General features: G+C 34.5%; 1 protein-coding gene across 1 annotated transcript in view; it reads left to right on the top strand.

The window, feature by feature from the left end:
- Window positions 1-4,146: 4,146 nt before the first annotated feature.
- Window positions 4,147-25,004, top strand: part of Marf (Mitochondrial assembly regulatory factor) — a 52,325-nt gene continuing 31,467 nt past the window's right edge. The window contains exons 1-4 of the mRNA XM_089089655.1: window positions 4,147-4,186; window positions 12,246-12,501; window positions 19,626-19,746; window positions 20,712-20,874. Coding sequence (XP_088945781.1) covers window positions 12,285-12,501; window positions 19,626-19,746; window positions 20,712-20,874 — 501 coding nt within the window. The 5' untranslated portion in view covers window positions 4,147-4,186; window positions 12,246-12,284. The remainder of the gene's footprint in view (window positions 4,187-12,245; window positions 12,502-19,625; window positions 19,747-20,711; window positions 20,875-25,004) is intronic.

The raw sequence follows: 25,004 nt of genomic DNA, 5'->3' as shown, positions 1-25,004 counted from the left end.
CCTTTATTAAATCCTTCATAGAAGTGCGAAGTTTCATTGTTTGTGTTGGTTCAGCCTCTTCACCCCAAAAGACAATATCCAAAGGCCTACCTCAGGGAGCAGTCCTCAGTTGCTTCCTTTTTGCCCTATATCTGTGGGACATGAACCTACCCCACGCGAATCTACAATATGCTGATGATCTGGTGCTATGGTCATCTGGCAACACCTTTCAGATAGCACAGTCAAATCTGCAAAAGTCACTTTTCCAGTTTGAAAAATTCTCTCAACATTCAGATTTACCAATTGCACCCACCAAGTCAAAAATAATCCAATTTCACCGGAAGCGAAACCATGTTAATGCAAAACTAACTCTAAATAAAACAACTATTCCAGAAGATAATAATATTAATTACCTAGGTCTCATGCTTGACCAAAAACTTAATTTTCACCTCCGCATTTCAAACACAATAAAAAAATGTTATAGAAAAGCAAATATACTAAAAAGACTTCTTTCCATACCCTGGGGTTGCAAGGAGAAAAACTTATTCCAGTTTTTTAAATCACATATAAGACCCCATATTGACTATGGGCTCATTGTCTATGGTGCTTGTGCAAAGACCCAGATGCAAAAAATTGAAACAACACAAAATGATATAATACGTCTCATATTTGGTCTTAGGAAACCCACAAGCACCAAGTTTCTGCTTATGGAGAGTGGATTAACAACAATAAGGGAGAGACGTAGCTTTCTCTTGATAAAACATCTTACAAAAATTAAATCAAATAGCTCACACACATTACATAATTGGTTAAGAAATCCAGCCATGTATAGAGGCATTGCAGATGAGTATGCCAATATTCAGAAGAAGTTCCCTGTACCAGCAGAGTCTATTGCACTTACTTTCCCCCAATCCCCCCCATGGAATTGGTCAATTCCCATAATAAATACTGAATTTTCAAATTGGAATAAAGATTTAACCCCAATTGCTTTTGTCCAGAAAAAATTTGCAGAACTTAATACAATTACCTATAAAAATCACTTCCAAATATTTGTTGATGGGTCAAAAATGACTGAGAAGGTTGCAAGTGGTATTTTCCTTCCTCACCTGAAAATTGCAATGGGCGAGAGATTATTTAATAATTTATCTATAATGTCTGCTGAGTTAAATGCCATAATCATGGCATTAGAACACCTTAAGCAAAACCAACCTTTGATTGAAAATTCGAATAATATTATCATCTATTCAAACTCTTTATCAAGCCTTGAGTTGCTGGCCTCAGCTCCTCAATATAAGTTGGACATTGACACTTATCATTGTCTCAGTACTATTGATAATCTTGCTTCAAGTGGCATAAAAACTTACTTTCAGTACATTCCTAGCCACTCTGGCATAAGTGACCAGCCAAATACAGAGCACACAGAGCATAGAGCACACAGAGCACACAAAAACCTGCACACAGAGCATAGAAATCGACATCTATCATCTTATATTTGAACTCCTAGAGTCAAAAGATCTGCTGAAAGATATCTGAATATATCTAATAAATATGAGGCAATCAAGCCAGTAGCTCTGTAGCCCACAGAGTGAAGCAAAAGGAAAAGGGCTAAATAGTTTTACTGAAAAGCCCGCCTGCTGTTAAATAGAAGAAGAAGAAGACTTTATATATTGTGTTTTGCCGACCGAGTACGATTTTCTCAAATAAATTTTCTTCTATTGATTATGTCGTATATTTCTATCGGCTCTTTGCCCCAATAAAAAAAAATTAGCCAGTAAAATAGTGCCGCTTCGCACCATTATTTTATTAACTCAAATTTTCCATCCAACTGGCTAAAAAAGGTTTGGAGAGGGGCGTCCTTACGTTCCTGCCGAAACCAATAATACATGATACCAGTTCACTCCTTACAATTGAGAACCCGTCCACAATTTTTACATCAGAAGGTTTTTCTATCTGAAGTACCTTTAAAGGACATTTTTTTCCAATTTCATTTAAGTAATATGAAGTCAAACCTTAAGACAAAACAAAATGAATTTTAAATTTATAGAGTTCCTTGTTCCTAATAAGCAAGCAATAGTTTAAGTAAAGAAAGTAGTATCAAAAAGTTATCAAGTCCTGTTCACAAAAAGTTACTGACTATCGTACAATAAGCATGCATCAAAACGCTACTGAGTGTGTAGCACCTTTACGTTACTTTTCAGGAGCGAATACGCAACTTTTCAGCATTATGTTATCAAATAATTCCTTTTCTTTAAAAATCCAGCACAAAATCCTATACTGTCACTGGCATTTGGGCTACTTAAATTCGTCAGATTATGCAACTAGTTATTCTAGTCCAAATGAAAAATACAGCAAAAATCCAATAGCTTATTCAGGAAAAAACAAGAATGCAGAGAATTAAATTATTCCCAATTTTAGAAATCTGTCTTGTTTACAAAAATGTAAACTTTTATCTCATAGGTTGATCATTTTTGTATGCCAAATCATAGATAATTTAGCTTAACTAATGTGTAAAAATAATATCAGTGTCAAAATTACTTTCAAGTTTCGGCAAAATATTTTAAAGTTCCAAAATTTTCCAAGGAGGACGATGAACTTCATGTTAAAATTTTCATTCAAAAGTACTTAGAGTAACGATGGATATTCTTGTTAATTCGTCCATAAATGACATTATAGAGTAGTTGTTTGTGAATGAGTTCTTAAGATTGTCCATAGTTGGGCCCCTGGCTCAGATTATATTATACATGTTTCTTCCTCGTAATTTTATTATTTCGTCTTTGAACTTATTGCTGAGCCCTGTCCGTAATTGTTTGCTAAGTATCCTTTTCATTTCACCTTAAACCCATTTAAAAATTTTCCCGCTGAATATATTTTTTGTCTTTCAAGACTTGCTAATTATTTTCTTATCTGAAAATCCACAACTGTGAATGAGTCACCTGGTTGACTAGACAGCAGGTTTTTCCCGTTTGATGTTATTTTGTCAGAAAGCTGGATACTCTTTTGTTAGATTGGCTGGGTCTTATTTTGAAAATGAACTGGTGTCTCCAATTGGCTAGAACACTATAAGGTACACAACTCTTGTAAATACGAGAAGAATTATGTAGACTTATGTTTCAGTTCATTATTATATTCGCAAGAAGACAATTGAAAGCCTTTTACAGTTTGCTGGGCCTATATTTATCTCCTAGCCTAGGTTTTCAGGTTTTGGAAGGTTTCGATACAGACTTTTTTCTTACGACAATTTTTCTCCTATTTTGATGAGGTTATCATACGACATAAGATAACACCAGTATTTTTGAGCATAGACAAATGTTTGACAATGAGCATAGCACCGAATGTGGCGGCCTGAAGTAGCGATTGATTAGAAATGTCATGAGAGGATTCCAAAGGAGAGGTCTCTTCTTCTCCGGGATGGTTTTCCCCATGTTATAATGATATAACCAGCCTCAGTACCTGACAGCCTCAGTACCTCATTCCCTCCGATGTTTTACGCAACTTGTTTTAATAGTGATTTTCCATTGATTAGGCTGATTAATGGTATTGGTTTATATTGGATCCGTAAGGATATGAAATTGCTTTTGACATATGGATTATATTTAGTTAGCTAATCTTTGATTATGGTAAATTGTTATACGTTATGGAATAGTAACGTACAATTTCTGTAGTTATGACATCTTATATAACTTTTATTTAACAACGTCGGCAGAAACGGTCTGAAGTGGCGATTGAGTAGAAACATCATGAGATAATTCCAAATGCGGGGTCTCTTCTTCTCCGGGATGCTTTTCCCTACTTTATAAAGACATAATCATTTTAAACATAATTGGTTGTTTTACTTGAGGAGTGGAGTGGATCGAAAGCATCAATACCACATTCCTTCCTATGTTTTTTGCAATTTGTTTCAATAGTGGTTTTCTATTGATTAGGCTGGTTAATAGTGTTGGTTTATGTTGGGCCCATAAGGTTTTGGAGTTGCTTCTGACATATGGATTGTTTTCAGTTAACTAATCCTCGATCATGATAAGGTGGCATACGTTTAAGAATAGTAATGTAAAACCTCTACAATTGTGACATCTTATGTTATATAATATTATACATAGGATAGATAGTTATTCAAAATCGTCGCCAAAAACAGCCTTATCTGAGCTCTAGAAGAAGTAGATTATATGGGAAAAATTTTTTGAAGTCCATTCAGTTTAATTCCTTAAAGGTAATTTGTAAAATTGTTTGAAGCCGTATTTAGCTTGTCATCTATGATTTTGGCTAGGCTGTAATGGCCACTCAACCCCCATTAGGCCTCGACTTCGCTCCCTGAGGAATATTGCACTTGGAGGAATCTCATAGGCTAACGATGGTGCTTGTATCTAATAGGGCAAACTTTTCCTTTTATTGATTAGTTTACTAAGAGAGAAAGTACCACTTGAAATTATTTTTTTTATATTTCTTCTGAATTGCCTATATTAAAAACTATCCTTGAAAATACATCTCAGCCTCCCCTATAAGGCTTTAGAGCTTAGGCATGGGATACCACCAGATGGCTAATTTGACAGTGTATATATACAAATCTTTGAATTAGCCAACCTACCAACCAGTATTTTAAGCCTTGGAGTCCAGCTGCACATAAGAAAACATAGCCTAGCCTATTAAGAAAACAATTCTTGCTCCATAATATGCAGAATAATCCTAGTTAACACATTTTGCAGAGAGAGAGCCTTTATCTTCACTTCTTTCCTTGGTTTTTTTCAGTTTCTCTAAGAAATTGATGAATTTCTTATAACCTATATATTCACAGAATATATGCCCCCACCCCCCGAATGTGCAAATATATACCTAGAATTGCATCCTCAATTTAAATATAACATCCGTTTGCATCACAAATGAACATTACTCCCATATTAGCCATGTGGTGGATGTTCCTCAGGCATATTGGCTAGTCTTAGGCTATAGCCTATTCAAAAGTTTGCAGATTTTGTGAGTTTACATAGTTTATTGGGTAATTTTTTGCAGTTCATATTATTGACTTACAAATAGCCTAAAGCAAACATACCACATGATGCCTTTTTGGTAAAATTCTACTTTTGGTAGCAAGTTTTTTGTTATTCATATTATTGACTTATGAATAAAGTTGACATACCACTCAATGCCTTTTTTTATGCTCTTTCCAAATATAATAATCATTTTTGTTGGAAATGAATCTTACCCCAACCCCTATATATATATATATATATATATATATATATATATATATATCAATTCAGGGTATATATTTGCACATTAGGGGGGGGGAAGCTTAAACTTACATACAGAACATTGGGAAGGCCAAATGAATCAAAAAGAGTTGCAAGAATATGTTGGTGGATGTTCAATTTTGCAGTAATGATGGATGTATATGTAGTTGCAATTCTACAAGAAATATGGCTTCTCAGAAGTTGCCATGTATGAGAGAGAGTTAAACTAATGGGGATGCCAAGATAGGTGATACTTTCAACTGGCTGAACAATAGAGACCAAGAGTCACAGATGGGACTGGGCTGCCTTTCATGGGCGCCCATAAGCTGAATTCCAGGGGGGGGGCAAACTTCGTCTAATTGCTACTTTTAATGCTATATAATAGAAATCTCAGAACAGAAATATAAAAATAAGGCAGCACCATTCAGCCAGGGGGGGCAAGAGCCCCCCCTGCCCCCCCATATGGGCGCCCATGCTGCCTTTGCACCAGATGAAAACATGGAGCTCAAAATCCCCTGTGTTAAAATTAGGACCAAGGTTTAGGTATTCATCTTGCAGGTTTTTTACAATTTTAGAAATTTACTCAGTAGTTTGGCTGATATTAAGGATAGCATCAGCATATGATGCAAAAGAAACATTGATACCATTGGAAATGCAGGAAGATAGACATTTTCTTGGGGATCAGCAACATAGTTATTAAATAGAATAGGAGAAAAAATTATGCCTTGGTGTCTTCTTCTTCAGACAGGTACTCTTCTAGCCCAGAGAATAGGCTCCTTAGATTTTGAAAAAGGAATCTTGTGATGGATTTGAAGGCAAGAATACATGTCTTAAAAAGCCTTAATGGCACAACAATTTACACCCCTTTTAGGAGCAATCAGCAAGAAAGAACATTGCCACTTGGACAAGGGATTCAAAGGCTCAACCTACATCAAGTCCTCCAAGAAATAAGGAAAACTTGAAGCATCCAATTCAATGAGCAAGTTATCTGCAGCAGAAAGTGCCTCAGGACAACTAACTCCATGCTGGAAGCTAAACTAATGAGGTAGAGCATAACACTTCATCTCAAACTTACCTATAACAACTAATTTGAATATTTTGCATTTAAAATGGAATTGCTGGATTGGTAATAGGCTAAAACAAAGTGCATGGAGCAGTAGTTTTACCCTTCATGGGAATAGGCATGACATCACCAGTACAGAGTGAAATGGAGAAAATGCCTAGGATAAGGATCATCTGTGTGAACAATGTTGATGCTGCACAAGGGTGGGGACTCCATGTTTGATATTCAAACAGCAAACCCCATCAATACTGAAAGACAACTTTGGCTTCTTCTTCTTAATTGCTGATTCAACTATAGGTACCATAACATCAAATGGACACTGATGCCTGTTTAAAACTCTTCAAGATCAGACTCAAGCAAGGGATCTGGTGAAGAGAACTTAGCTGTATAAAAATGTTTACCCTGAGTGAGGTTGTTGCCTGAGGAGTTGCCTTTAGTTAGAAATAGAGGTTTTGGGCTAATTTACTTATATAGATGTCAATATAAACAAGCAAGATACATTAGTTTATTCAAGTGACTTAAAGGTTACAATAGATTCAAATGATAATAATAGATTACAATAAGTTTCAAAGATAACAAGATACATCTTAAGCATCTAAAACTATACTGATAATAATGATCCTTCCCCATTTTCCATTACATACTGAAAAAAAGATACTGATTGCTCACCAAAACACTTTTTTTCACAATTTCTTTGAGACAGGAAGAGTTTCAAAGCTTGAAAAAACTGCTTCTTCAGTTTCTGCTAGGAATGCTTGCTCGTTTTTTCTAGGAACTTCCATGACTTTTTCATCAATTTTGAGCTTGACTTCTAGGGTGATTTTTGACTTTTGGTTTCCCCCCTTTTTTCTTTAAAAATGTATTGAATGTTATGGGAACATTTCCTATCTCATTACATATCTCTGTTTCCAAATGTCCTCATTATCTTAAAAGAGTATTGTTGCAAAATTTAAGAAACAATATTTTCTTTGATTATTCTTACCTTCATTTTCACTGTAGTCCCATCATATGCAATCTCTTGACGCTCTATTGCACAGCAGCATAAGTGTGAGTATCATCAAAACTATAAAATTTTGGTACATGAATTCAACAGTATCTGCAAAATGGAGGGATACAGTTTCAGAACCAATTAAAGTCCACAAAACCAGGAAATCTATTGTGAAGCACACAACCACCACCATTAAATGTGCTTATGGTATTGTTGTTCAAAATTGGAGGTGATACTCCAGGAAATCACTTGCTTATATTTATTGCTCAGTTTGCCAACTTCACTTTATTTACCTCACTGGTGCAGCTCATCTGCTTGCCAAAAGTGACATAGACAAAATTAATAAGTGCTATTTTAGATATGCAAAGTTTCTGTTGTTTATTCCCAAGTGGCACCGAAATTCCCATCTTAAAAAATTTGGAATTATGAATCCTGTCAAAGAATGGTCGAGAATCTGTGAGAAGTCTGGGATAAAAGTGATACTGAATAGACAACGTTTTCCTCCAATAATAACTTGTGTTTTTTTTATTGGTGTATTTAGATTTTTCCTTTTATTTTTCCTTGCTCCACTATAATTTTTTTTAGATGGTGGGTAAGTAATTCATTATTATTATTATTATTATATACTTTGGTTTTATCCCCACACGTTTTTATTCACTCCCACTATCTACACCCTAAATATGCTGCATATTTGATAAACATTAACCCTATGGATACACACTACATGTACCAAATATCAATTGCTTTTATCTTTGTTTAAGTTTATCAATTGATAAGGGAGCTTGGTTGGCTTTGATAAGATGTAAGTATAAAGTAAGTATGACGGCACTAGACCCTTAAGGTCCAAACCGGCGATGCTGATCTTCTTTTCGTGGCTCTTCAGCCAGGAAGTGCAATGGGGGGGGCCATCCAACCTGTTCTTTCGCACAATCTTCCTGCTTACCTTCCCCAGATTTCTCCAGGCACCCATTTAGAGCTGGGTCGACTCTGGCTAAGCTTACAGAGTCACACCACTGACTCGCGTCCCAAACCCAAATAACTGGCCACGCCAGGGATCGAACCCGTGCCCCTTGGACAAAGAATTCTCAACCCAGCGCAGGTCCATTTAGCCAGGACGGATAAGATGGAATATTGATGATTAAGCAGATGGGGATGCAATTGATTCAAGGTGTAACTTAAATGGTGCAAAATAATAAGTATGACACAATAGAAATGTTTAAATCAACTAGCACACTTGAGTCATATTGCTCACATGAATCACCCTTGTCCTATGTTTATTCAGCATTTCACAATCTTCTTTGTCACTGACCCTTACATGTCCTTGTATACCCACTACAACACTGTGTCTGAAGCTCAGTCTTGGACATAATTCAGTCCTCCATGGGACAGTGGAAGCACTGGCATTTTCTGACAAAATCTACCAACAAATTTTTTAAGGCTGTGAAAACTGCCAATTAGCATGGCTACCTGGTTACCCCACTTTTTGATTGCTGGCATCCCATGTTGCTCATTTACTTTGTGGGTGACTAGGTTATTCTTGTCAACTACATCTCTTCCTGTAAACAACATATTGGAATGCTTCTCTCACCAAATGGAACAAGATCATGATAGAGTCTGTGACTTCTAAAATTAATTACAAATTGATCACATTGTTCTTTACATTTTTTCTTCAATTTATGCTCCTTCTTTTCTCTTCAAACATATTACTATTTCATATTCTACTTCATTCTGCGTCTTTTATTATCTCTTCTGATTCTCCCTCATTTTATCACATACTTCATTTATTGATATACTAATTATTCTACCTAATTTCTCTTTTATATATATATATATATATATATATATATATATATATATATATATATATATATATATCCTCCACTCTCTCTTTGCCTCCACACAAACATTCTTCTTCCTAATATTCTCATAATATTTATTAAAATCATTTTTTTATATTTCCTCTTCTTATTCATTTGATTTTATCATTTATCATTTTATCAGGGTTTCTTTACCAATTTTATATTCATATCGTTTTTATATATTATTTACTCCTGTGTGTTCATCATCTGTATCTTTATTATTATCTTTGATCATTTATGTATATCTTCTCATCTTTTTCATTTAATCTCCATAACCATATCCTATCTTGGCTTGTTATTTTTTGGTAACCTATAGAGTTATTCTCTAAATATTTGCTCATTTGGTTCCTCCTTTGGGCTTGCTACAACTTGATATTTCAAACTATTTATTTTAGTTGCTAACAGTAGCATTATGTTTAAATTCATATGTTGGCATCTTCCTCTTAAAGAAAAAAGGGCACATTTATAACCATTTGTAAGTTGATTCCTAAAGCTGATGCTTTTACTAGATTTAACTTATTATGTAAGCAGGAATAAATAACAATTATCATAAGAGGTCAGTAAGCAAGGTTAGCGCTTATCTATTAAATTTTGTTTATTATTTTAATATCAGCGGAATGTTTTATTGTAACCAGATAGGGTTATGCCGGTAAATAGGATGTTTAATTTTATAATATATTTTAACTGCTAATTTATAGACCATTTGGCTAAGGGTTTCCTAAGTGGACTAGCTTTGAAGGTCTGTGAACAATGGAGAATTCTGTGTTAGTACTATTTGCCTCTGAAAATTGATAATTTGTTATCTTAATCAACCATACTTTATTTCTGTTTTTATTAATTTTTAATCTCATACCAAGCGAGACAAGGGAGATGCAGTCTGTAAAAGAGATGTGAATGTGGTTTCTATGTAAGTAAAGGTAGTTGTGATTGCCATACAGGGAGAGGCAGGATTGGTCTCTTAAGGAGAGGTATAATTTCCCTATTTTGCAAGGGTCATCAGGCTATGTTTCAATTTCCTTAATTTGGCTTTTGATATAATCTTTTACTAGAAGGATTAGTTGAAAATAATAACCTTGAATAATCTCTGGACTGTATTGAAGTAAAAACCTCTGTACTTAGAGCTTTTCCAGCTTCGAAAATCTCAACCCAGCGCAGGTCCATTTTGAACTTGTGGCCAACAACAGTAGAGAGTTTTATTGTGTGTGTGAAACCTCTAGTAGGGTTTGAATTCTTGTGAAGTGGCTCCAAGTATAATTCAGTCTAGCCCTGTATTAGTATTTAAGGTATCAGAAAAGGGATTTGCTGAATTGTTCTCACTAATATGGCTTGTGTAAGGGGTACTTTGCTCATTGCATTTGGTTCAGTTTTCCCCCTTTGCATGGCAATTTTGTTTTGCTTTCTTTAAAGTAAACATGACTACGTTTTAACAGAAAAGGAAATGGAAAAGAAGCTATTAAGCATAAAACTGAGACAGAAAGGAAGTTCCAAGACTCAAGAACAGGGTCTTCCCTGGCCAGTATGCAGTAGCTCTCTTCTAAACGAGTAGCCCCTCTTCAAAAAAGGGAGGACAGCAAACATGCTGCCTTTGTGTGTACTCAGGGATTCTTTTTTCTTCCATAGAAAAATAGACGGCATTTTCTTTTTCATCAGAACAGTGGATGAAAAGTGTACTTGAGGTAATGAGGCACTTTTTTAGCTCTGTTTTTCTTGAACTGTTATATAAACTCCAATAGCAGCCACAAGAAAGAGTGACATGCACAGGTTTGTAAAAGGGGTATTCCTGTACATGGAGAAGGACCCATTAGCTTGCAATGTCCCACACCAAATTATGCTATGTGTGTTCTTAACACGAAAGAATCCTTTGACACACATTGTGTCTCTAATAGGTGACGCACTCTTCTAAGGTGATTTCAAATAACTCCTCAGAAGACTTGGAAAATTAGGGCCTCTGTGTCACTTACTCTTGTGGAAGTATTTGTGTGCATATGTATTGTTAAACATATGTACTGCAGAATATGTTTTTTGCATAAATTTAAAAGCATGATAGCTTAGTCGGGAAAGCCTATATACAATGATGAAATGCATTGTTCCACCAGTGATATTTTAGAATCATAAATGATTTTTCTCTTAGTTGTATCATGAAGGATAACCAGGTAACTGATTATTTGTATTCCTTAATTTAAACTGTCTTCGCACCTATTTTTTGGGAAATTGTGAACCTTGTCAGATTTGTAATGTTCTTTTATCCATTCCTTGAACTACTTGTAAACGTTTGAGATTGCCCTTTCTATTGCTCTGATCGAACAAAATATGCAAGTTTTATCTAACTCTCTTTGAAATTTCTCTTTTTAGGCCTAATAGGACCTTATGGACTTGCTATTAATTGTTATTATTTTTATTTGGCTTCACGCATCCATATGTTTTTTTTATTTTTTGTTAATGAATCAGGAGAATTGGATTTGGCAGTTAAGCCACTATTATGAGTTATATTTCCCTTTTTCTATTTCGTGCAGTGCTAAATTTTGTTCAATTGCCTCACTTCAACTACGCTGTAATAGCAGTAATTGTTTTTTAAAGCAGCATAATTTTACTCAATTGTTTTGATTTTTTAGCAGCATAATAAGTAGCCTATAGTTTTAAAAATGTACCCATAAATTAGCGATTTGTATAATATTCACCAACTTGGGGAAGAGGGTTGGACCAACCCTAATATGATACTAAGTGGGACTGAGGCTCTGCAAAAACAATGTGAAAGGATTTGCCCTCAAGTTTGTGGCATGCTTGATGTCAGGTTGGTATTATTCAGATGCATTTAGTTTGGCTAAAGGATGGTGGTTATAACAGTATCTTTATCTTAGAACTTCATTATTTGGTTAGCGCTAGTCCCTAATTTCTGGATTTTTGCCAGTTATAGTTCATTATATCCTATATTATAGGTAGTCCATTTCAGAAAGTTCGACCCTATACTTTGTTTGCAGTCCTACTTTTGCATTCTAATAATCAATATTAAAGTTATAAAGAAGCGAACTAGCAAGATCTTTTTTTTTCTGTGTGAAAGACAGACACTATTGTGCTATGTTGGACGATAATTTTATTTTCTGTTTGCATGTTCTTTTTAATTTCTTTTTCAGTTGATTTATAGAAAACGAATTCATTAAAGAAAGGAATCTATGTCTACATTAGCCAGGACTTTATCTATTCAAAGTGGAAATATTCCACAGGTTTTAAGTGTGTCCAATGGCCTTGGTGCTGACCATTTAACCACATCTCGTACTTTATCAAATACTGCATCTCCTCTCCAGATCTTTGTTCGGGCAAAAAAGAAGATAAATGACATTTTTGCTGACATTGAGTCGTACAGTGAGGAAAGCTTCTTCTTTCTTGAAGGTAGGCTTTAATGGACTAACATTATTTTAGCTTCAGTTTTTGCTTATATTTTTTTTTTTCCAAATGTATATATTTTGGTATACAGTATGTTGGCTGTGCACTATTGAAAGTTCAGTTCTCCTGAAGATTATATCCACTATAATTTAGTTTTCTTGTCCTAAAATGTCCTTAAATAACCCCCCCCCCCAAAAAAAAAAAGTAAGAAAAATCTTGCAAGTAACTGAAAACTAAATCGATTGTTTGAATTTATAGTATTGTTTAGCCAATCGCTTTCTTCTACATATTTGAAAACTGTGGATTTTTAAGGTAGAAAACAAGAGTTTAATAAACAGTATATTTAGATGTATTCATTCAAATTTTTATGTCAATTAATTTAAAAAAGCTTTTTCCAAAAAACAAGTTTTTCAAAGAAAAGTAAGGAGCAGAAATAAAGTCAAATAATCTTGCAAGCGTAAATTTACCACAAATCACCATCAATAAATAAATGAAACCCAAAACGAACAAAAATTACAATAAATAACCGAGTAAAACCCAAAACGAGCAAAAATCAACATGAGTAGCACTGATGACCCTCATGTCTTCTGAAGACCAGAACATAATTCGGCTTTACTGAAAAAACAATAAAATAAAAAACAAATGACCGTGGATTGTCAGTTTAATATAAATATACTGATATTTATTCCTTAAAGTATCACGAATTATTTTATTTACTAAAGTCAAAAAGTGAAAGCATTTAAAATGTATTTGTTTTCAGTAAAGTGATAGTTGTGTTCTTGTCTTGAAAAGGGATGGGGGTTGTCAGCACTACTCATGTTAATTTTTGTTGGTTTTTAGTTTTACTCGGTTATTTATTGCAATTTCTGTTCGTTTTGGGTTTCATTTATTTGTTGATATTCATTTGTGGTAGTTTTATGCTTGGAAGATTATTTGACTTTATTTCTGCTCATTTTTGGTTGAACGGAGCACCTTACATTTCTTTGAAAAACTTGTTTTGTTGAATTTTTTTTTTTAATTAATTCGTGTTCGTTTTTTAGATAGTCTTTTTCGTGGAAATAAAAATAAGTTTTATCTTCACGCTTTTTTCTATAAGAATCCATAGTTTGGCTTGCTATTTGTATGTTGGAGAAACTTTTTCATCAATGTTTAATCCTGACGCAAATAGTATTGTTTAATTTAATTTAAATACCTCCTCAAGTTGACCTGAAAAAAAAAAACATAATATCATTCCCAAAAAATTCTTTCTATGACAACTTGGATACACTCTTTTGATTTATTTAAATTGTAATAGCAGACGTAGTAATAGTAGTAGTCCTGAAAGTTTCAGTTTAATTATCCCCAGTCGTTCCTGATATGCTGCTGAGGTGTCTTATTGGCAACCATACACATACTGCTTTTGGATTTAGTTTTAGAGCATAATAGGCCGATTAAATAATTGATGGCGGGTCGACATACCCAATATCCCTATAGACATAGTTACTGGACCGTTTTACTCTGATGAACAAAATGACTGTCTAAAAATTTGATTGGATGTGTTTGGAAAATGTATGGGTTTGGATGGAGGACTGCTTGCCCTCCAATCTCTTTCTACTCTTAAAAATGGCACTAGAACTTTGATTTAGTTCATCATTCGGCTGAATATTTATTGAACCTTTCAGACTAATACTATTAGCTTGTACGGCAGCAATTGCATTGACTCCAATAGTAGCAGTATGCCCATAGAACCTTTTGTTCCTTCTAGTTCCCCTTCAATACACGCTGAAAGCTTGAACTTAACACCATGAACCGTTCCTGAAGCATTTCTGATACGTACTCTTAACAACCTGTGTGGGCATAGTGTGTTTTGATTTAATACTAGTAGCTTTAGTGGTAGTAGTAGAAGCAGTAGCATTAGGATGCAAATATTTTCTTTTGGTTAGTTCAACATCCCCAACAACAAGCCCTGTTAGGTTCAACTTGATTCACCAAACTGTTCCTAAGATGTTGTGTTATGGCCTTTTGACAACCTACATACAGACAGCGTAATGTGATAAGTTCACCCCCCCCCCCAAAAAAAAAAATATCCATGGCCATTTATAGTTGTAATAGTAGTCATAGTAATAGTATTTTTATTACTAGTAGTAGTATTAATAGTAATAGCAACAGTACTAGTAGTCAGGAGCGTCCCGAGGCTCATTTCATTGGGGGGTTGGGTGGGGGTAGTTATCTTCTTAAGTTTTACCGAAGTGCTACCTGATTTATACCGAATTTTCTGTAGAAATCAAGAATTTTGCTAAATTTTGGCCGATTTTGCAAAATTTGCCAAAAAAATTGGGGGGGGGGGGGGCCTACTCCCCCCCTGGGAGGCCCCTGCTAGTAGTAGCAGCAGTATTAACATATTGCCTTTACAAGTAGTTGAAATAGTAGTAGTGGTAGTAAATGTAGCAGTGATAGAAGTATTAGTTGCCGCGTGCACATATTGCCTTTTGCTCAGATGATTTTCTCCTTTTAGTATTCTTTGAAAATGCCAACTTAATTACCAAATCAATTCTAGAGTTACGCTTTTTTGACAATGTGCATGCACATTGCATCTTTTGATTTAGTTCAAAATTTTCCTCAATATTGTAAATGGAGTAGTGTGTTAGTAGTAGTAGTAGTGGTGGTAGCTATTGTAGTAGTAGTAGTTTTAGTAATAGTAGTAGCATGCAAATATTCCCTTTTTGATCATCTCCCTCATCTTTTCCTGAAAGTTTTAAATTAATATACCCAGTAATTCATGAGTTACGCCCTTTTGACAATGTGCTTACAAATAACGTGTTTGCTTTAGTTCAGCATTCCCCTCAACATTCCCTAGTTGTTCTTCATCACTTTTGACCATTAAAAGGGAACTAGAACATTAAATTTCCAATCAAATTAGCCTCCTCTAAAGTTCATACAACCACTCCTTTCGTACAAAGTTATGTGCCCTTGGAGCGTAACTTGAAACCCTTGCCTTCATACTCTGGGGTATTGTTTCTACCCCAAAGGCCTTCTCATATGATGTTTGGACTGTTTTTGAACAAATGGCTTATCTCGAAATTTCTATCAGACGCATTTGGGGAAAATAAACCATAAGGGGGGGGGGGTGGCTAGTTGCCCTCCGATCACTGACTCTTAAAAAGGGCACTAGGTCTTCGGATTTCCAACCCAATGAGCCGCCTTCAAAGTTTATTTGACCACTCTTTCCATAAAATCTCTATATGCCCCCGGGCAATAGCTTACAACCCTTGCTCTGGGAGGGCGGTGTGTAGGGGGGGGTATCTTCAAAGGTATAATAACTGGATCTTTCAAATGCGTGAGCAAAATGGCTATCTCAAAATTTTGTTTGGATGTATCTGGGAAAATGATAGGCGTGGGGGGGGGGGCTTTTGCCCTCAACCATTTGCGACTATTAAGTAGGGCACTAGGCGTTGCAATATCCAGTTGATTGAGCTTCTTTCGAAGTTTCTACGTCAATTCCTTCCATACGAAGTGCTCTGGTCTAAAACCAAAAAAAGGGGAAGGGCATCTGCCCTCCCATCACTTCGACTCTTCAAAAAGGCACTGGAACTTCCGATTACCAATCCAATGAGCCCTCTTCGAAGTTTATACGACCGCTTTCTCAAAGAACCTTGTATGCCTCCAGGGTCTAACTTACAACCCTTACTCTGAGGGCTATTGGGGGGGGGGGTGTCATCCTCAAAGACATAATTTCCGGACCTTTCAACTACGCTGAACAAAATGGGTATCTCAAAATTTTTATTTGATGTATTTGGGGAAATGATGGGCATGGTAGGGGACTGTTTGCCCTCCAATCACTTTCGACTATTAAAAAGAGCACTAGCCCTCTCAATTTTCAATCAAATGAGCTCTGTTTGAAGTTTCTACGACTACTCCTTCTACACTAAGTGCCCTAGTCTAAAACCAAAAAAAGTAAAAACATAATAAACCAAAAAATAATAATTGTGCCCATATCGCTCTTTACTTAGGCACCGCTGCCTTTGATAAATGACACCACAAATAAACATTGTTTTGCTGCCCCTCTTGCTAAAAGGCTAGAGTATCATTCACAATTTACCAAAAACAAAATAAGCTCTTTAAATTAAAAGTTCTGTTAGCCAATTGATTTTTTATGTATCTGAAATGAATAAAATTCAAAGAAAAATAATTGATGAAAATTTGGTATATATAACAAATGAAACTCAGAGAGGAGAGAAACTAACAAAATGAAAAATAAAATAAAAAAGGGTGAAAAAACGAGGATTTTGTCAGCCAGTGGCGAACCATGAAGATGAACAAAATATAAGCAAATATTTCTAAAAGGACCTCCGCCAAGTCGTCCTCATTGATAAAAAAAAAATAAGACAAAAAAAAAAACAAAAAAAACGAAAATCTAACCTTTCGAAGTTTACTATACAAAGACAGAACAGACACTGAATAAAAATCAGGCAGGAATCAATGAAAATGAATTTACCGAGATGATTGGGCAAGGATCTTTCGCCTTGTAATAGTTTTAGCTGGTCTACAATTTCGGTTTTCATTAGATATGCAAATAGGTTCTTTTAAGTTATACCGGGTGAAAATATCGAGTCCTTCAATATTAAACTGTCGTAAATTGGGCTTAATGAAATATCTCTAGTGCATCAATATATTGCTTGATTTTTGTTTATATATTTTTTTTATCTTAATTACCTCTTTAAAAGATTATGGTGCTCAATTTACAGTTTATATTAAGCTTTCCTCTTCAAACATAACTATATGGGTCGGATTTATGAAGATGTGCAAAGACAAAGCCGAATCACATCTGTGAGTGTTATTTTTTAATCTCAGGGACTTATCTATTGAAATTTTGTACTCATGCAGACGTTCACCTAGTTGTTGATGGGTCCTACCAATGTAAAGTTTTCCATAATGACACGGGATTCTTTACACACCACTTCCTAGTACAGGGTCAGTTTTATCCTTTCCTGAGTTGAAAAAATGTTCAACTTTTTGTTCAGATTTGAAAAAAACAGAGAGATTATGTTTTTTCTAAATTTTTCCAAATTCATTATCAAGTTTCGGGACGTTTGATGAATCAATAAAATTTTTTTCTCAATTTTCGGGGTAACTGAGTCAAGGGGAACGAGCTCCCTAGTTTGTTCTTTTATCTTTTTTAATCGTCTATCTATTATATTTTCAATGAGTTTGATTGGGTAGCCATTGCAGAAAAGAATATCCTTGACATAATTTAATTCAGAATTTATATGATTATGGGAACAAATTTTTAAAACTCTGTCAACTAATGAGATTATTACCTATCTTTTCACAGAAAAAGGGTGATGGCAAGAGAAATTCAGGTGTCAATAATTATGAGTCAGCTTTCTACATATAGAAGGTTTAAGTCTGGTAGTAGTTTTTATAATCAAAACATCCAAGAAAGGCAGCTTACCAAAATCTTCGAGTTTTATTGCGAACTGGAGATTCGAATCAAAAGTGCCAAAAAATTCGAATAAAGAGTTCAAATGTGCCAAAAAATCTCTTAGAGAGTTTTGTCCATGTTCCCTAACAGAAAGTATATCATCAACAAAACGAAACCAGATAGTGTTTTAAGTGGAAACTATTCAAGGCAGACTGTTCTATGAAATCCATGTAATAATTTGCCAAATAAGGAGACAAGACAGTCTTGTCTCCTTATTTGGCAAATTTTTACTTTTTTTTTTTTTTTTTTTTTTTTTTCTCTCTTTGTCTTCTTTTTTGTTTAGCACTGAGGACGACTTGGCGGAGGTCCTTGTCGAAATATTTGCTTATATATTGTTCATCTTCATGGTTTGCCACTGGCTGACAAAATCCTCGTTTTTTCATCCTTTTTGATTTTATTTTTCATTTTGTTAGTTTCTCTCCTCTCTGAGTTTCATTTGTCATGTATAGCCAGTGTGGTCTAAGAATGTATTTGGTATATATACTACTTAAAAAGCTAAATTGGCTATTACAAATACACTTACATTTTAAAAAAGAAGTTTTTTTTAAGTTTTTCCAGTGTTTGATTTTGTAATGTAAAGCTCAAATTTATTCAATAAATTAAATTCTGTAAAGCACAAGTGACTTCTTGTCTTCAGGGTTGTTTGAGTTGTGGCAATACCATTCATATTTTGAGTAAATCGTGTTTATCTTAATTCTGGCTTCATTATGATTAATTTTTTTAGGTCTCACATCCTCAGTCATTGTGTTTTTCGGCCGTTTTAGGTTTTACGTCTTGTATAAGCTAATTTCTGCTTGTTCCAAGCTTGAAATTCACGTTTTAATTTTTTGTGGAAACCTTTTCCGATTTAACTTCTTTTCGTTTTTTAATTGAATTGAAATATATTTATTAATAGTAGCCAAATAAATCTGCCTATTAAATTTAGTTAGTGATTGTAGTTAGTATCACTTAATTATACAAACATAGTAGAAGCAGTTGCAGTAGGAGTAGCCAGACAATGGTCTTGAACCTCTATATTGCAATCTAGCCTCAGATTTGAAGTTAAGAGCATAAGAAAACTTTAAAAACCAACTTTGGTGAATATCAAATACTAAATATTGGACATTTCGCAATATTCGCCTCAGAATTATAATCAACAATACCATAAATACTTAAATGCCTGCTTTTGCTAGAATAAAACACTATTTGTTTTTATTTTTGGACCGCTGTTTTTTTAATGTTAGCCTCATGTCTGTGATTAACAAGTTCAGCGACTTTCAAATGCTATTTTTTGTTGACTTCAATCACAGTCTTCTAAAATATATGCTTGTTGTGTTTTGATTTAAGACAGTCATACTGCAATCTTCCTGATTTTTAATGAGAAATCTTTAGTCAAAGTATCTTTAAATAGCCTCTGTACATTTATAAATTGAAAGAAGTACAGTCTGTCTATATAAGTGAAATTAAGGAAATAGGAGGGGTTGCATTGAAGGTAGGGGGGACCCAAGGGACCCTAAAGAATGTATTTTTTGCATGACTCTTTCTCAACAAGATGCAGTTTGTTAAATATCTGCTTGATGTATTTTGAGTTTGCACGTATATTGCAATATAAGTTTACTGTTAATTTCGTCTAAAAGTTTGTGATTGTTCACTAATATTGTTAAGATGAAGCAAATTTAATGTTTTTCAGAGCTTCCGAAAAATTTGGCCAACAAGGGAACTGTTGAAGAGATTGGAACATATGTGAGAAAAGTACAGGCTATACGTTATGTTCTCTCTAGGGATCACATGAAATGCGTTTTCTTTGGAAGGTATGCTATTCTATATACTATTTCTTTTAATTTTCCATCTCAGCACTTATTTTCTCTGCACCAAGTTACCTCTGCAAGTTGCGTTTTAGAGTGGTTATTTTATATTTTTTAACCCGTCACTACAAAAAAGCAAAAAGACAGTACAAAAAAAGAACACAAACAATACCTGACAATGCAATAAAAAGGACACGAACAATACAGACCAATACAACACTTACTGAAAAAAGTACTTGCAACGATATAGAATAATATAATACATACAACACTAATCCACCACAGAACAGACAGTGGACACCCAATACTTACAGAACAAACAATGCAATACTTAAAACACTACATCGACACTACTACTGCAGAAGGGAAGAAGACTCATGCAGCAGCCCTGCGTTGGAATTGTGTATCTATTTTTCAAACAGCATGATTTGGTTCTGTAACTTTGTAATGAAGGCTAATATATGAGTTTGGCGTTTATAGGGGTAGCCTCAACCCTTGTGAAACGAAAGTAATTGGAACGAGTTTACTTAATATCAGATTCTCGAACCGTTCCCCAGAAATGTGCAATATACAGAATATGTGGCAGATAAGTTGTTTTATATAACCTTCCTAAAATCATGCGATTGAAACGGGTTTTGTTTGCTACAATGTTACCAAATGACCCTGATATATATATATATATATATATATATATATATATATATATATATATATATATATATATATATATATATATATATATATATATATATATATATATATATATATATATATATATATATATATATATATATATATATATATATATATATATATATATATATATATATATATATATAAATAAATATTCAACGTAAACTTGTGTCTTATTAACGATGTTCTAACTTATTTGTTTAGATATTTTGCAAGATGGTTTCGATTAATCTGTAATAGTCTTTTGGAAATCCTTTTAACTGTTCTTAAATTGTTAGGACAAGTAATGGGAAAAGTTCCGTGATAAATGCTATGCTGCGAGAGAAGATTCTTCCCAGTGGAATTGGTCACACAACCAATTGTTTTCTTCAAGTAGAAGGCTCCGAAAATGGCGACTCGTACCTCATAACAGAAGATTCAGATGAAAAGCAAAATGTTAAGGTAGTTTCATTTAATGTTAAATTAGCTTATTTTTAGCATTTTCGACGGAATATAAAAGTCTTGATATTTCGATCACGTATACGAAATATCTAGACTTTTGTGCCTATTTTCACTGTCTAAATAAATGGACTTATCCCCATTTCAGAGTGTATTTGTTCGTTATTTTAAGCTTCAGTAATGACTCATGATCCAAGTCTTAACCAGGGCTCACACATTGCGTTGGTGAATAATTTTAGTCGGGTTTATTTTTCCACATGATTTTACATAGAATTTTGTAAATCTTGATTGATTTTTTAATTAAATAATTACTCCTTTTCCCTCTTTTTATGCAAAAAAAGAAATGAAAAAGAATTATAGTCCACAGAACTATGGTTCTTGGGATTTTGATTTATCTAAAAAAATTTGTAATATTTTATGCTCAAATGAGTTACCAATGTTAGGATAATAGAGCCAAGCAGGACTGGCCTTCTAAAATCAGTCCTCTTATACTTGCACATGAGGGTTTGAGCAAAATTCTTACTTCAAGATGGGGATGGATGGTCTCCTCTCCAAAAAATTGGGGTTAAAATATTGGCAATCACTTGAGCAAAACAGTGACGCTATTTTTCGCAAAGTTTTCTGTCTTTTAAATTCATTTCTGTTGAATGTAATCAAATTCAATCGGCTAAAGAAAACTTTCAGTTTAAGCAATATCTCTCGTTTTAATAAAACACAAATGATAATCTAGCCTTTTGGGGGTTTACACTTGTAAGGTGCTTACGCAACACCTGTTTTTGTTAATTTGTGTTAATTTTAAATTTGACTTCATCTTATGTGTATTTAATTTCCATTCGTGTCTCATTTTTCTATTCATAGTAATTCTTGCATATTATCAGTGTAACTTTTTTTATGAATTAGTTAATTTCCGATCGTTTTAAACCTTAGCGTCGCTCTTTGCTTTTTGTTGAAAAATTAGTTTTAAATTAACTTGATATTTAAAAAAGGGCTATTTAAATCAGGTAGAGTATCAAGAAAAGTGCCAGAATGCCCACGAAACTGTCAGGGGTTTTAATTTTTCTTTTCTTTTGAAGTTAAACATCCATTAGCTTTTAAGAATTCTGTATTAGGTGTTCTAAGGAAGCTTCTAGTCCATTCTTCCGGAGCCCTCCCCCCAGTTCTTAGCCTAAAAATAAAATAATCAGGGCCAGATTACTTTATTGGCTGGCTTAAGCTGCCACTTAAGGGTGCCCAAACTTACGATTATAAACAGACATTTTAAATATAATTTGTTTTTGCAGATCAAAAACTGAAAAAGATGATAAAATGATTTTAAAGTGGTGAGTGAGATATTAAATTAAGAGACTAATTTTTTAGATTCCTCGTTGGTGTTTACAGTATGTGCTAGTAGATTTGCGTTCGCGGATTGACCCATAATTAGGAACTAGTCTCATATCCAGATCATAAAAAAAGGATAAAGAACGTTCTTGGTGTTTCTGGGCCTTCTACCTTATGAAGAAGAAGAAGCTAATAAAGAATAGTGTTGACGAATAGTACGTAATAAGTTGAAAAGAGAAATTCCTTATTTAAAGGCAAATATAAAAATCCATCTACACGGTGATTTTTTGCTTCCTAGTGAAATTATGTTGTCTGGTTATGACAGTCATAAACAGGGTCACAGAGAGATATCAACACCTCTAGATAAAACATTTCTTTACATAATTGTTACCAGTCTAGTTTATGATATATTCAAGAGATGTCGACTAGTCAGCTGAGGTCACAAGTATCCTTTAGCATTTCGGGGAGACAACAAATTTCCAAGATGAAAGTGCATTGAGTAAATTAGTTGCAATTTTGAGTTGAGGGTTCTATGTTTTGCTATTGGCCCTGGTTCATCAATTGTTCCTTACCAACGCCATGAACAGTTTACAGGATAGGCAGCATATTAGAATGAGAACAGCGTATAACACTAAACAGACAAATATCTACAGATGATGTTATAAAACAGTCTCAGCTTAGGTAATACCTACTGTCATGTATATTGTGCTGTCTTTTCAAGAAACTACTCGAGGCACATCCTCGCAGGCTGTATCAAAGATAATTGGGAACTTTTAGGAGTTGAATCTTCCGCAATTTGCCATGGACAAGTAGGGAACAATCGCTACTAGTGCCACTGACAAGGTAGCGTCTGGCGACTTCCCTAAAAAATAGAAAATTCAAAGACAATTGTGTAATTGAAACCTAAAACCTCTTGTTAAAGAGAATGGGAAACTCTTCGGCGATTTTGCACGGAAAGGGAGGGATTAAAAACAACCAGCACCACTGACAGTGTAGAGTCGGGCGACTATAATTGATATATTTGAAAATTTCAAAGAAAAATGGAAAACCGACATGATTTATCTGCAGTGTTGCAGGATTTAAGCTTAAATTATTCTGTGAGTAATAATTAATTAAGATTTGATTGTTTTCAAGAATAGTTATAAGTAAATTTAGTATTGAGTAATTCAGAGTTCAAAGTGAACGCATCTCTCTTAAATTGGATATTTCATTAACCAGTAAGCTTTTCAGTGAATTCTAATCCCAGTGAAGCTAGTTTAGATTTCGCAATATTTGTCAAAGGATTGTGATTCCGAGTGAAATGCCTAGCGGATCATGACTACCTAAGTTAACCTAAGAACGGATTATTGACTCGTTTATTTATGTGTGATGTGATGCTATTGAAAGATTAACCTGTTATATCTGAAATTATGTCTGATATATCGAGCGTGGTCTCGTCTGATGAAAAGCAATATATGTATTCACCTATTTTGAACTTTATTCAAGTAAACGTTGCAGCAGGCATTGAGGATGAAATTGTTATAAAACATGCTGCTGATTTTTTTCGACATTTAGAGCGTGTGTACTGCTAATAAATCTCTCTGTGCCTCTGTTTCTCCGTCCGAGTCTTGCCTGAAGTGTACAGGCCAAAAAGCTTTAGTTAGCCATCTCAAGGATATTATTGAGCTTTTCCAAAAATGGGATTCTGATGAATTACAAGCCCCTGCTTACATGATTCGCATTCCTACTGAATTTCCTGTTATACCAGCAATAGCTTATTCCCGTTTAGCTAATAAAGTAAATAAAATTCAACAAACTCTTGAAGTTAGAAATGGAAAGTTAACTCCTTGTGAGCTAAATTTCCCACAAATTGCTCCGGCTAGTGGCGCCCCTGATGGTCTCGCCACCGGTATTATCTCAAATGTGCCTCCAAATGTGAATAATCCAAATGTGAGTAAAGAATTGATCGATAAAATTCGTGGACATGAATCTGTTGGTTACTTACGAACTGTGGGTGATAAACTAGTTGTGAAAATTGAAGATCTGGCTGCAAAAGACTTCTGCAAATCCGTTTCGTCTGTTCTTAATAATTTGAAGGTAAAATTGATTGAAAAAAAGTTCTATGGTCTCCTTAGAGGAATTGAGCATGATTATGATTTATCGAATATATTGGGTTGTGATGGAGTCACTGATGCCACTAGAGTTGGCAATTCTAAGACGGTTTGAAAATTGATTATGAATTTCTACGTGTTGTTGAGTTCAAACCTATTCCTCGTTGCTGCCACAAGTGCCGGTCTCCTGACCACTTTGTAGCTACCTGCAAGAGCCCTATTCTGAAGTGTGCGAGATGTTCGGGTCCTCATGAATCAACCAACGACTCGCCTTGCAACCTGCCTCCCAAATGTGCGAATTGTGCTGGCGATCAAGTATCTTATAGCCTTAAATATCCTAAGCTTCGTGAAATTGTTGCAAAATCTGATCGGAAATGAATTTAAAATCTACTTATGCTCTTTTAATATTAATGGAACCAAGGACAAAGCTATTTGCATTGACAGTCTGTTGAGCTCTTTTGATATAGTGTTACTTCGAGAGCATTTATTGACCGGTTCCAGCGTTAATTTTTTGCGTAAAAGTCCAGGTCATATCATATTTACCACGAATGCACGACGTACACGTGGTCGACCTTCAGGAGGTCTGACGTGTATCGTGAAGCGTCAACTCTGCCATTTTCCCCCTAAGTGTTATGGTTCTGATGAGCATTATCTCGCGATAAGATTTGGCAACATTGTTTTAATTAACGTTTACCTGCCGCATAACAAGAACAATATGCTTTCTTT

The sequence above is a fragment of the Artemia sp. Qi Xiang Cuo genome, chromosome 5, assembly GCF_049724085.1.
Source record: "Artemia sp. Qi Xiang Cuo chromosome 5, ASM4972408v1, whole genome shotgun sequence".
Taxonomy (NCBI): Eukaryota; Metazoa; Arthropoda; class Branchiopoda; order Anostraca; family Artemiidae; genus Artemia; species Artemia sp. Qi Xiang Cuo.
This window is presented reverse-complemented; position numbering and strand designations above follow the sequence as displayed.